The following is a 10261-nucleotide window of genomic DNA, read 5'->3' as shown; positions in this document are numbered from 1 at the left end:
CAAAACTTCAGATGATCTCTCCCAACGGCTTCATGTTGATGTTACACAGCGTGGGAGACAGTATTGAACCCTGCGGGGATTCTGGCAAGGGATTCTGCTTTTCCTGCCTGGCAGAAGGGGGTTGGACTAGATGGCCCTCGTGGTCTCTTCCAAATATACTATTCTGTGAATCTCTGATTTGGGTAAGAAGGCAAGTGCGGGTTCCTCTCTCTGGATGACCCCAAAAAGGGGCTGGAGAGCGACCTGCGGAGGATGCTCTGGCTGGTGACGCTGCTTGGAGAGAATGGGGCTGGACTCCACGACCCACGGGATCAGTGGTTTCATGGCGAAAGAACACACATCTCCTCCTCCTCCTCCCAGTCAGTTTGGGTTGTGTGCTGAGGGGCTAATCATCTTCAGACCACACAGGAATAAACCACCAAAGCACCCCCAACAGATGGGCATACCATCTCAGCTTAAAAACCTCCAAAGGAGACTCTTATGGACTCCCGATAGGAGCAGACTCCACTACTGAACAGCTCTTACCTTCAGGAAATGCTTTCTGTTGTGTAGGTGAGGCCTGCACAACTAGTCAGTGTTAATGAGTGATGGAAGGAAAGGAGAAGCAGAGGAAAACACACACACAAGACCCCTGCTAGACAGGCAGGTGAATTCAGTCCTCTCACGGCCTCCTCCAGCTATACAATGGGACAGACTGTCTCATAGGCAAGGAGTGGATTCCAACCCCCAAAACACTGCAGAGTCCTGGTCACAGTTTCACAGCCTCTGGCCTTGTAAAGTAGTTCGTCTCTTTGAATAAACACTCGAGTTCTGACTTTCATCCAAAGTCCTTGGAGGTTTTATTCTTGATTTATTCACTACTTATAACTATTTACAGGTCTTCTCTTAATATACAAAGATACACAATAAGAACGAGTAAGGGCTGTTGGAGAGTGGCCTAGGCTGCCTCAGAGTGTGGTGGAGTGTCCTTCTCTGGAGGCTTCTCTGCAGAGGCTATCTATCGGGAGTGCTTTGATTGTGCCTTCCTGCATGGCAGGGGCAGGACGGGGTGGCCCTTGGGGGTCTCTTCCGGCTCTAGGGTCCTAGGAGTCCATTCCAGGAGGAGGCAACACGGGGTCTCATGGACACGCCTTTCCTCTCCGTCCACCTCTCATCCTGACCACGGCCAACCCTTTTGGGATCCAACATTTCCTTCCTGCCGAGGAGAAGCCCTTCCTTCTTTCCTCCAAGTGAAACATACCCAGCTGTCTCTCTCCGCCCTTCTCTACATCCCGTCTCTGGAGATATTCTGACCTGTCAATATCCGTCTTGAATTGTGGGACCGAGACCTGGAGAAAGGGTCATTCCAGGTGAGTCTGACCAAAGCGGAAGAAAGGAGGCCGTGACTTCCTTGGATATAGACAGAATCCTCCTATCGGGACAGCCTGGAATCACATTGGCTTTTATAGCTGCTACATCATAATCTGTTTTTAAAAATAATTTATATTCAAATACAAGAAAGAAAAACAAATGCATATTTATACAAATTACAAATACATTTATTAATTTTTTAAAAAACAATTCGTACATCCTTTTACAGCAGCCACATAATATTCAGTACAATCTACAATACATTAACATTTGGCATCTACTGTTATTTTCACGCTTATACAGATTTCTTACCCTCACCACCGTGTTCCCTCCCCCAAGTCACTTTTTTTATTTATCATCTGTCCAAAATTCCTTTTCATTCCCTCTTGAGGAGGTAATTCTGTCTTTCTTTTTGAATCCTCTTCCAATACATTTTCTCCAGACATCATCACAACCACTTTGTTTCTAAATCCCTCTCCACGTCAACCTATCATTTCTTCCCAGTTTCCATACTTCCTTATACCATTCTTCTATCTCTATATTTATTTCCCTTTTCCAATTCCTTGCTATAAGCAGTCTTGCAATTGTTAATGCGTTTGTTATCGCATCTTTGTCCTCTTTTTCCAACTGTTTATTATTATATAATGAGAATAAAGCCATGCTAAGACTGCTTTCTATTTGAATGTTCATTGTGTCTTCTATCTCTCTTAATACCTTTCCCCAGAAATTATTTCTATATTGACACAGCCACCACATATGTATGTATGTTCCCGATTTTTGGCATCCTCTCCAGCAATTGTTTGAGTTTTTATTTATATTTCCTATTCTTATGGGTGTGAGGTACCATTTCCATATCAACTAAATAATAATTTTCTTTAACACATATGGATATATTTTTCAAGTGTCTTTGTCCCCATAATTGTAACCCCTCTGTTTCATTGATTTTCATTCCTATATCTTCTTTCCAAATCTTCTTGAAGGTGTTATTCTTTACTTTTCCTTTGTTTTTTTCAATTAATATTTTAGAAATTTTACTGGATATTCCTTTCAAATTTTTATCTTCCTAATCTTTTCTTTCTTCATTCCAACCTTTGGCCAATCCCCTATTTTATCTAAGTTTTTCCCCTTAATTTTTTTATCCATCATATATATTTTTTATTTTTTGGAAATGTCTTTTCCATTATAATTGGGGTTATTATTGAGCCATCTGTTATTAACTTTCTCCTGTATTTGTTCCATATTTCTAATGCATTACTCAACATTGGGTTCCCAGTTTACCTTATTTTTTTTTTCATAAACTATTTTAAAACATATTACGAATTTCTTCCTCCACTTTTCCTGAATCCATTATTAACTATTCTACATCCTCCTTTTCATCATTCCTTGTATAACCAATCTCAGTCTGTTTGCCTTATAATATTTTTTGATATGAGGAAGCGCTAATCCTTCTTCTTTTTGAGATCTGTTCTGTAACTTGTTTTGTCAATTTCTTTGACTGCCATTACAGTATTTATCATTTGTCCAAATGAGTCTCCTTTGGGGTGGAGAAAGGTGGGGTAGAAATGTTGCAAAGAAATAATGTATTCAACTCTTCTTCTGTAATCTGAAATTGCATTATAAATATAAGATATATGTAAGTATAAAGTTTATCCTCAGAAGCATTTTCATTTTTAGTATTGCTGTCTTTCCAAACCAAGATAGATGTGTATTAATTTTTTCGAACTATTTTCCTCAATGCTATTTTCCTCATTTACCTCTTCTATTTCTTTTAAGTCCTTTGTTATACTTACACCCAGGTATTTTAATTTGTTCTTGATTCTAATTCCCGTATAGCTCTGTTCTATAAAGTCTTTTTCTTCTTTCTTTGTATAATATAAACCCACTGTTTTCCCAAATATCTTTCAATGATCCTTTCTCCTATCCATTTGACCTACCCATATATTTAATCAATAACAATGTGTCATCAGCAAATAAGCTCACCTTCTGCTTTTCCTTTATTCCTACACCTTCTACATTCTTACCTTTTTGGATGGCGTTTGCACATAATTCTATCACCATAGCAAATAAAATGGTTCTAATCATCCTTTTATTCTACTTCCCATTCCAAATTAATTCATAATCTCACTTATTATCTGCCATGCTACACAATCAAAGCATTAAATATATCTAATGCTAGTATCCCCACTTTTAACTTCCTCTCTTGAGACACACATATTTTGTTTAATACTCTTCCTATCAAACGTGACATTTGTCTTCCTTTTACAAACCCAGATTGATATTTTCATATATACTTGTACATGCATTTATTCATTCTTCTCTCAGCCTACTCTTCTGCAGGCTAAACATGCCCAGCTCTTTAAGCCGCTCCCCATAGGGCTTGTTCTCCAGACCCTTGATCATTTTAGTCACCCTCCTCTGGACACCTTCCAGCTTTTCAACGTCTCCTTTCAATTGCAGTGCCCAGAATTAGACACAGTGTGATTCCAAGTAAAGTGGTCTGACCAAGGCAGAATAGAGGGGTGCCATGACTTCCCTGGATCTAGACACTCTGCCCCTATTTATGCAGGCCAAAATCCCATAAGGAGGAGGGAGCAAGCTTGTTGTCTGCTGCTCTGCAAACTAGGATGCAGAATAATGGCTTCAAACTACAGGAAAGGGGATTCCACCTGAACATAAGGAAGAAGTTCCTCATTGTGAGAGCAGTTCAGCTGTGGAACCTTCTTTGGAGGCTTTTAAGCAGAGGCTGGATGGCCATCTGTCCGGGGTGCTTTGAATGGAATTTCCTGCTTCTTGGCAGGGGGTTGGACTAGATGTCCCATGAGGTCTCTTCCAACTCTATGGTTATATGATTTTGTGATTTCTTCCCCTTCCACTTCCTGTTCATGTCTCTTTTGAGTCATAGTCGTTAGAAGTTCTTTGGACAACCATTCTGGCTTCTTTGCACTTGTCCTATTTATGTGGCTTCTCTCCTGTGTGAATCTTTTGATGGGTACGAAGATTCGAACTGTTACTGAAGTTCTTTCCACATTCCATGCATTTATGTGGCTTCTCCCCTGTGTGACTCTTTTGATGGATACGCAGATGTCCACTCTGACTGAAGCTGTTTCCACATTGCATGCATGTATGTGGCTTCTCCCCTGTGTGAGTCCTTTGATGGGTGCGTAGATCTCCACTCTGACTGAAGCTCTTTCCACATTCCACGCATTTATGTGGCTTCTCCCCTGTGTGGATCCTTTGATGGGTGCGTAGATCTCCACTCTGAATGAAGCTCTTTCCACATTCCACGCATTTATGTGGCTTCTCCCCTGTGTGGATCCTTTGATGGGTGCGTAGATCTCCACTCTGACTGAAGCTCTTTCCACATTCCACGCATTTATGTGGCTTCTCCCCTGTGTGGATCCTTTGATGGGTGCGTAGATCTCCACTCTGACTGAAGCTCTTTCCACATTCCATGCATTTATGTGGCTTCTCTCCTGTGTGTATCCTTTGATGGATACGCAGATGTCCACTCTTACTGAATCTCTTTCCACATTCCATGCATGTATGTGGCTTCTCCCCTGTGTGAGTCCTTTGATGGGTGCGTAGATTTCCACTCTCACTGAAGCTCTTTCCACATTCCATGCATGTATGTGGCCTCTCTCCTGTGTGCATCCTTTGATGGATACGCAGATGTCCACTCTCACTGAATCTCTTTCCACATTCCCTGCATGTATGTGGCTTCTCTCCTGTGTGCGTCCTTTGATGGGAACGTAGATAGTCACTCCGACTGAAGCTCTTTCCACATTCCATGCATTTATATGGCTTCTCCCCTGTGTGAGTCCTTTGATGGGTGCGTAGATTTCCACTCTTACTGAAGCTCTTTCCACATTCCATGCATGTATGTGGTTTCTCCCCTGTGTGGATCCTTTGATGGATACGCAGATGTCCACTCTGACTGAAGCTCTTTCCACATTCCACACATTTATATGGCTTCTCTCCTGTGTGAGTTCGTTGATGTTTAGCAAGAGAACTTCTCTCAATGAAACATTTCCCACAGTCCTTACAATTATGTCGCTTCTCCCCTGTGTGTGATTTTGACAATGAATTTTCCATTTTTTAACATTTATTATTCTAATATTATGCCTGAAGTTCACAGATATGGACTCCTGAATAGGACATTTCCTCTTCCCAGTCTCTGTATTGCTGTAGCCTTATTTTCTCTTTACCAACCCCTCTTTTTACAGCAGAATCCTTCCTTTCCTTACATTCAAAGGTATGTAGCTTGAAATATAATTTCTCCAATTCATTTCTTGTTCTTGTTAATCCTGCGTACTTTCATTTCAGACGTAAGACAAAGGGCAATGTTTTCTTCATAAGGTTCGTTTAGAGGTTACCTGCGAGATGAATAAGAAGAAAATCTTATCAGGAGCAGAGTACAGAAAGATCTCATTGAACATGAAGAACAATAGCCTAGTGCTGTAGCAATCACAGGGGAAGAGGGGAGAAAGACTGGCCCAACTGGTAAGAGCCCGTTGCCTGCTGAGAAGCACTTTAACACTTGCCCAACAAAGAACAATCCCTGCAAAGGGGATAGCGGCCTAAGATCCTGTGTCTAATCCAACCTTGGTAAAGGAAGGCCTCTAATAATATGGTCAACACGGAAAGGGGCTAACGATGCAAAGCATTTCCTACCTAGATCCCGCTTCTTCACATCTCCACTCAAAACCTGAGTGGCCATCTGTATGGACAGACTATCCCAAGTGATCAGTCTTGGGAGAAAAATACTTCCTCCAACTTGGGGGAGAGATATTTTCCTGATCCTCTCTTTCCCTGCAGCGTGATCCCTGCCCCACGTTTCTAAAGCAAGGCGCCTGGAGACACTGAGAGCACATTAGGCCACAAAGTTCCTTGACATACTGCATTCTTACAAAACCTATACCACAAAGGTATGTAACTTCAGGCAGAACCAAGGCAAAGAGAAAAACCAAGGAAAATGCAAACTTCTACACTGATGCCACAAAAACAGAGATAGCGATGCAGAAGCACAGGGTGGAAGGCACTCAGCCTAGCAGCAGTACATGAGAGAAGGCGGTATAGAGGAGACAGATGGACAGACCCCCAGGGTGAGTGGGAATCCTGCTGCCCTCCAGATCCTTCTGCACTCCAACAGCACCCTTGGGTGGGAGACATGATTCCTGCCCAGTTCTGCTCAGTTCAGTCCATTTTAGAAAGGACATTGGCAAACTGCAGCGGATTCATAGAAAGGCAACAAGGACAGGAAGACATTACATTGTAAATGAAGGAAAAATAAAGGCAAAAGTTTGCTTTTGCACAGGAGACAATGTTGTGGCTCGAACTAAAATTATGTGCTAAAGATGATGCTTCTGACCGTCATCTGGGTAGTACCAGGTATAGCTTGTGCCACCAGATGACTGCAACTAGGCCGACCACCTGCTCCCTCGATCCGTGTCCCTCCTGGCTAGTAAGATCTTGCCTGGAGGGATTACGTGAACCTCTGTTGAATATAATAAATAGCTCCCTTGAGCAAGGAGTTTTTCCAGAGGGTTCAAAAGAGGCGATGGTATCTCCGCTGCTGAAGAAACCAGACTTGGATCGTTCGGTTCCCCCTAGCTACCGCCCAGTCTCGAATCTTCCGTTTCTGGGCAAGGTGGTTGAGAGGGCAGCAGCGGAACAGTTGCAGCAGTTCCTCAATCGCACAGCCGGACTTGATCCCTTCCAGTCCGGCTTCCGTAGGGGGCACGGGACGGAGACTGTGCTAGTTGCCATCACAGATCAGCTTCGCTGCCAAAGGGATCAAGGCGGATCAGCGCTGCTTGTGTTATTGGATCTCACAGCAGCATTTGATACAGTCGATCACAATCTATTGCCCCACCACCTGGTTTCCGAGAGGTCTCCGCTAACTTGTGGGGTCCCACAGGGGGCTATTCTCTCTCCTCTATTATTTAACATCTATATGCGACCGCTTGCCCGACTGGTGCGGAGCTTTGGGCTCGAGTGCCACCAGTACGCTGATGACACACATTCTGAAGATGGAGGGCCGGCCGGATTCCGTACCCGATAGTTTCCATCAGTGCCTTGAGGCCGTTTCTGGATGGTTGCGTGCCAGCAGGTTGAGGGTGAATCCAGCGAAGACAGAGATCCTTTGGCTGGGCCGTCCGGGTGGGGGGGAGATGCAGCTGCCTACCCTGGATGGCGAGACACTACGTCCGTCATCTTCTGTAAAAAGTCTTTGTGTCTTATTGGACCCTCTGCTCACAATGGAGGCCCAGGTCTCTGCTGTGAGCAGATCTGCGTTTTTCCATCTACGTCAGGCTAGGCGACTGGCTCCCTACCTTTCTAGGAACGACCTGGCTACGGTGATCCAGGCGACGGTCATCTTGAGGCTCGGTTACTGTAACGCCCTCTACATTGGCCTTCCTCTGTCAGTGATCCGGAAACTGAAGCTGGTGCAAAACGCGGCGGCTCGTCTTCTTGCCGGGGTGCCGGCGAGGTGGCATATCACCCCAATTCTACAACAGCTGCACTGGCTACCAATTGAGTACCGGATTACTTTCAAGATACTGGTACTAACCTTTAAGGCCTTACATGGTTTGGGGCCGGCGTACCTGAGGGCCCGCTTATCCCCCTACCAACCCCAGAGATTACTTCGGTCCGAAGACCAAATTTCTTAACAACTACCGGCCAATTTCGAACCTTCCCTTTTTGGGCAAGGTTCTGGAGCAGGTGGTCGCCTCGCAGCTCCAGGGGTTCCTGACAGAGATCAATTATCTGGATCCATTACAGTCTGGGTTCAGACCCAGTCATGGTACGGAGACGGCTTTGGTCGCCTTGGTGGATGACCTCCGCAGAGAACTTGACAGGTGGAGTGTGACCCTGCTGGTTCTCTTGGACATCTCAGCGGCTTTCGATACCATCGACCATGGTATCCTTCTGGGACGGCTCTCCGGAATGGGTATTGGGGGCGTTGCTTTGCAATGGCTCCGCTCCTTCCTGGAGGGCCGTTCCCAGTTGGTGAAGCTGGGAGACTCCTGCTCGGACCCCTGGCCTTTGACCTGTGGGGTCCCGCAAGGTTCTATTCTGTCTCCCATACTTTTTTAACATCTACATGAAACCGCTGGGAGAGGTCATCCAGAGTTTTGGAGTTGGGTGCCATCCCTATACAGATGACACTCAACTCTACTATTCCTTTCCACCAAAATCCAAGGAAGCCCCTCAGATCCTTGACTGATGCCTGGCGGCTGTGATGGACTGGATGAGGGTGAATAAGCTGAAACTTAATCCTGACAAGACAGAGGTCCTCCAGGTCAATCGTGCGGCCATCGTGGCATAGGGTGCGACCTGCGCTCGACGGGGTCGCACTCCCCCTTAAGACGCAGGTCCGCAGCTTGGCGGTCCTCCTGGACTCAGCGCTGACACTTGATGCTCAGGTGTCAGCGGTGGCCGGAGGGCCTTCGCACAGTTAAAGCTTGTGCGCCAGCTGCGACCGTACCTCGTGAAGTCTGACTTGGCCATGGTGGTCCACGCCTTAGTCACCTCCAGGTTGGATTACTGCAATGCACTCTACGTGGGGCTGCCCTTGAAGACGGTTCGGAAACTTCAGTTGATTCAGAGATAAGCAGCCAGATTAATCACAGGAGCTAGTTACAGAGAACGGTCAACTAAGGTCATCCGGGGAGGCGCTCCTCTCGCTCCTGCCTTTGTCTCAAATGCGGCTGGTGGGGACGAGGGAGAGAGAGGGCCTTCTTGGCAGTGGCTCTGGAACTCTCTCCCTAAGGAAATCAGGTTAGCTCCTTCCCTGCCCATTTTCCGCCGGGAATTGAAAACATGGTTGTTCCGGAGCGCATTTGAATAAATACGCCCAATAGAGCTGTTATTAGAATACTTCTTTATGTTTTAAAAGCGTATGGCACTTTATCGCAGTTACTTATTTCCATGATACACCATTTTATGAAACCTGTCCCCACTGGTTTGCTTTTAATTACTCTGATTTTATCTGCTTGGATTTTAATGTATTGTCCATATTTTATTTTGTGTATCGTTGGAATGTTTTAAGTTTCTGTCAAATATGTTGTGTTGTTGTTTCGGGCTTGTTCCTGTTGTGAGCCACCCCGAGTCCCTTCGGGGAGATGGGGCGGGATATAAAAATAAAGTTGTTTATTATTATTATTATAGCTGGAACAAGAGAAGCCTCCAATTAAGTTGGGAGATACCACAGAAGAGATCTGGGGCCAGAAGAAGAGGCCAAACCAAATCTCTTCAAAAAGAGTTGGAGTATACAAGGAGCACAGGTTGTTCAGACCTCTGAAGCAAATGCTGAATGGCGCACAGGAAACAAAGGCCAAGAAAGAGACCACAATGCCTTTAAACAAGAATGAGCGAGATTATATTCTTGAATGGTGAAAACAGGACGTAGTGAAAGCAGATATTAAAGAAAGGAGAAGTCCAAAAAACGATGAGTAGTTGGAACTAAAAACGCTGATCGGAAGATAAAAAAAGACAAAATGGGCTGAACAAGAGATCAAGAAGAATGAGATTTTAAAATGTGGTGCTTTACCAGATGATTGTTTTATATCTGTTTTAAATAGTATGGACAAACCCCTCATGTAAGAGACATTAGTTCATAGAAAGGCTGTGTAGCGGGAAAGGGGGGTGAAGGATAACGGTATCTATTAATTCGTGTACGTATAACACTAACTTACTAACAAACAGATTTGACTAATAATCTTCTAAAATTCATTTGGTAATAAATACAACGAAACCACAGTTTTCTTTAAAAAGGAGCAAGTTGCCAGGAACAATCAAGAAGAACTTAAGAAATGCCATTTCCTAATGGATTCCATCACAAAAACATGGGAAAAGTTTCTCAAACCCAAAAACTTGGTTTCTGCGGGAGGGACATCCTGCTGTAGCA

At 44.5% G+C, this 10261-nt stretch overlaps 2 protein-coding genes across 4 annotated transcripts in view; one reads left to right on the top strand and one right to left on the bottom strand.

Moving 5' to 3' along the window:
- Positions 1-10261, bottom strand: part of LOC107983768 (zinc finger and SCAN domain-containing protein 2-like) — a 98573-nt gene that overhangs the window by 31945 nt on the left and 56367 nt on the right. For 2 of the 3 annotated variants that reach the window (XM_062973111.1, XM_062973112.1), the window contains one exon: positions 3103-5723. In XM_062973111.1, coding sequence (XP_062829181.1) covers positions 4300-5442 — 1143 coding nt within the window. In that variant the 5' untranslated portion in view covers positions 5443-5723 and the 3' untranslated portion in view covers positions 3103-4299. Of the gene's footprint in view, positions 2954-3102; positions 5724-10261 lie in introns of those variants that run through there. The other variant, XR_010003731.1, reaches the window with a different exon arrangement.
- The window catches only part of LOC100557654 (zinc finger protein 124), a 34767-nt gene that overhangs the window by 7231 nt on the left and 17275 nt on the right, over positions 1-10261 (top strand). The window lies entirely within an intron of this gene.

Source organism: Anolis carolinensis, chromosome 2 (assembly GCF_035594765.1).
Source record: "Anolis carolinensis isolate JA03-04 chromosome 2, rAnoCar3.1.pri, whole genome shotgun sequence".
NCBI classification, from domain to species: domain Eukaryota; kingdom Metazoa; phylum Chordata; class Lepidosauria; order Squamata; family Dactyloidae; genus Anolis; species Anolis carolinensis.
This window is presented reverse-complemented; position numbering and strand designations above follow the sequence as displayed.